Raw genomic sequence first — 3,236 nt, 5'->3', positions numbered from 1 at the left:
CCTGAAAGCGAGATGGGTGCCACAACCCCATAGTCACCTTTGACTAGACTTACCTGTCCAGGGGTCATTCAACTTTACCTTTACCTAATAAACACTTGGGATGCTTGCTGATCCTGTGTCTGCCACAGGCTTGTCCTTCAGATAACTAGAATCACCACCCTGTGAAAGTATTGTTTTAATACAAGTATTGCAACGACATGTTTAGGCAGTATACTGTGAGGGAAATATACATAGTCAGTTTGCAACATGTTTTGCATTTAAACAGAAATATGTTTACAAATCTCAACAGTTTACAAATCTCAACAAAAATAAATCAATATTAGGAATACTTTTTTCCATGTGATGTAGACGCCAGTTCAACTGAAACATGGAGGTTGTCTGTAATCAATGGAATGGAGGTTATCTGTGATCAATATGCCTAACGGTCTGAGAAGAATGTCAATCAACTCTACAGTAAGTCAGGTGCAGCAGGTGTGGCCATTTTCCCACTGTCTTGTGGAATCATTTGCAGTTGATGTGGCCTGATGAAGTGTGCAAGATACTTTCAGCTTTACATCTGACAATGTGCCATTTGGATCCCTGCCCATCCTAGCTGGTGAATGCCAATGGAGAAGTGTGTGTGTGTCATTGGGTTCAGGGTTTAGCAAACACTTCATTGTATGATGGTGATAGTGCATTCCATTTTGGGATAAGGTAGTGGAAAGAGTCATTGTCAGGAGTATGGTCTCCCTCTCAAACGTGTCTGAAAGCTGTGCCTGTTCTCCCTGCCTTCCGTCTCCCTGGGAATTAATGACAGTTTAATCCCCTCCAGCTGTTCCTGGAGGTGACAGATTACCGCAAATTCAATCTGGGTCCAGGACTGAGACACAAGGACCATGATGCTGCTTCTCTTGGCAGCTTTTGATAACATTGAACATGATATCCTGCTGCACCAGCTCTGTGGGATGGGTCAGATTTAGATAGTCACATTGAAGGCTGATCCTTCAGACCCCACAGCTACGCTCTATGTTTCTACAGGGCTATCCAAAGTCAATCTATTTGAGTTTTTACAAAGCACAAACAAGAATCCTTAGCACTAGAATGTGGAGCACAGAAGCTCTGTTGAATTTTATCTTGAGAGAAAGATTGGGTAGAAAAATACTGAATGAAGAATAAATAAACAACACATGCATCATAACTAGGTTTCCAGTTCCTCTCTACTCTCTCCCTCCTCCACAAAGATTTTCTTTAGTATGCTCTCCATGCTTCTCCTAGTATTGTCCCCCCTCTGTCTCCCAACCAGGAAATAGATCAATGGATTAACACTGCTGTTTAGGCAGGCACAGAAGTAACCATAACGCATAATATGGGAGGGCAAGTGCTGATTAAGCACTTTCATACAGGCAAAAACATTGAGTGGGAAAGAAAAAATGAGAAAGAAGAATAGAGTCAGCAAGATGGCTACCAAACGTTTTCCTCGCTGGTATGGTTGTGATTTAAAATAGACTTTGATGAACAGAGTCAGAGTGGAGATAGTTAAGAGTGGGAGACAAATGATGCCATTTATGAAGAACTGCAAGTGTTTTAGGAAATTATATGTAAATTCATGTGTCAAGAAAAGAGTGAAGTGAATTGCAGGGAGAAGAAAGGACAGGACCCACAACAGGGCAGAGACAGTGCTGGATAAGTGTGTTGGCCGGTGACATCGATACCAAAGTGGGAAGAGAACAGACACACACCTGTCAATGCTGATGGCTGTCAGCAGAAATTGGCCAACACTGTACGTGAATAGGAAGAGGTCATTGAACAATACACTTATAAGATCACGATACAAATTAGTTATGCTCCAGTATATTAGTAGAATACTTTCAACAATGAGCAACCCAAAGTCAGCAGCGGATAGGTTCACAATGTATGTCGAGAAAGTGCTCCTCTTAATGCGGACGCCAAGTAGCCAGATGACAGTCCCGTTGCCCCACAGCCCAAACATGATGAAGGGAAGAGTGATGGGGAAAAAAATATGTGTTTCTAAATTATATTTAGCAATCGATCCTGGATCATCTTTGTTGGTACCATTGTCTGGAAACTCTGTGTCATTGTATGTCGCTGGATATTCTTTGCTGACATCCAAACAAGGCAAGGATGGCTGAATGAAATTAGCCATTCTGTTCAAATTTTGCTTTCAGGTTCTTCTGCTGTAGAATTGCCTCCTAAAAGAACAGAGGGAGGGAGGGGTGGAGTCAGTCCCTGCTACTGAGCTGGACAAATGGATGCCAGGTAAGGCTGGCATGTTTTGTCTCATGTATGGAATCGGTTTGAAAATCCATAACTGATACTCTTAAATGGAAGAACTGGTGGGCAAGACAGAGGTGGGGAGCTTTTTATCTGGTGGTTTCATGTCTCTGGGACACTTCACTTGTTGACTTTGTTCCATTCTTTTTCGAAGGCTATGCCAGCTATTTCATGTGACTTTTAGAAAAGCAACATTATTCAGCTGTGGGGGCATTTTACTGCTGATTCTATGAGCACTGTTTGTAGAATTTATTTGGATAAGAAGAATTTGGATGTGATATCCCTCTTTATCACTACCCTAAGGAGTCTCAAAGTGGCTAATATTCTCCTTTCCCTTCCTCCCCCACAACAAACACTCTGTGAGGTGAGTGAGGCTGAGAGACTTCAGAGAAGTATGACTAGCCCAAGGTGCATGTGGAGGAGCAGGGAAGCGAACCTGGTTCACCAGATTACGAGTCTGCCACTCTTAACCACTACACCACACTGGCTTTTGGAGTTTGGGGAGGCTAATTTATTCTGTTACTTTGTCAGTAGGTAAATTCACTTGGATGACTTTTTATTCAGAAAGTGCACACACACACACACACACACGTGGATTTCCATGTGACCATCAGACCCCATTATACAGGTGTGTACTTCCCTGCCACCTCATTCTTCTTTACTTCCCTTTTTCCTATTCTCCTTCCGGCTTGCCATTAGGATGAAAAAGACCTAGATTCCTTAGCAAAATTAGCTTCATTTCTGTGTCTCCCTTATTCTCCATATTCTCTTCTTTTTCTGTTACCTCACTATCTCCAGTTTCCCTTTACAATGTCCCTTCTTATGCCCCAGGGACCCAGCAACATCTCCCCAACCATTTCCTTCAAACTTCTGTAGAAGTGTTGAGAGGCTTCAGAACCCTTTGAATTTTTCTGCAGCCTCATTTCCAGTCTGCCTGAGCCCACCTGGTTGATTGGAACACTACC

General features: G+C 42.7%; 1 protein-coding gene across 1 annotated transcript; it reads right to left on the bottom strand.

Annotated features, from left to right (window-relative positions):
* Positions 1–1,154: 1,154 nt before the first annotated feature.
* LOC307219532 (mas-related G-protein coupled receptor member H-like) lies at positions 1,155–2,143 on the bottom strand (the record flags this gene model as incomplete). The annotated part of the gene is made up of 1 exon (XM_079982791.1): positions 1,155–2,143. One exon carries the CDS (start codon positions 2,141–2,143, stop codon positions 1,178–1,180), a length of 966 nt encoding a protein of 321 aa, XP_079838917.1. The 3' UTR covers positions 1,155–1,177.
* Between the last annotated feature and the right edge of the window lie 1,093 nt (positions 2,144–3,236).

Source organism: Podarcis cretensis, assembly GCF_951804945.1.
Source record: "Podarcis cretensis genome assembly, chromosome: 7".
Taxonomy (NCBI): domain Eukaryota; kingdom Metazoa; phylum Chordata; class Lepidosauria; order Squamata; family Lacertidae; genus Podarcis; species Podarcis cretensis.
Note: the sequence above shows the minus strand (reverse complement) of the source record. Positions and strands in the feature narration are given on the sequence as shown.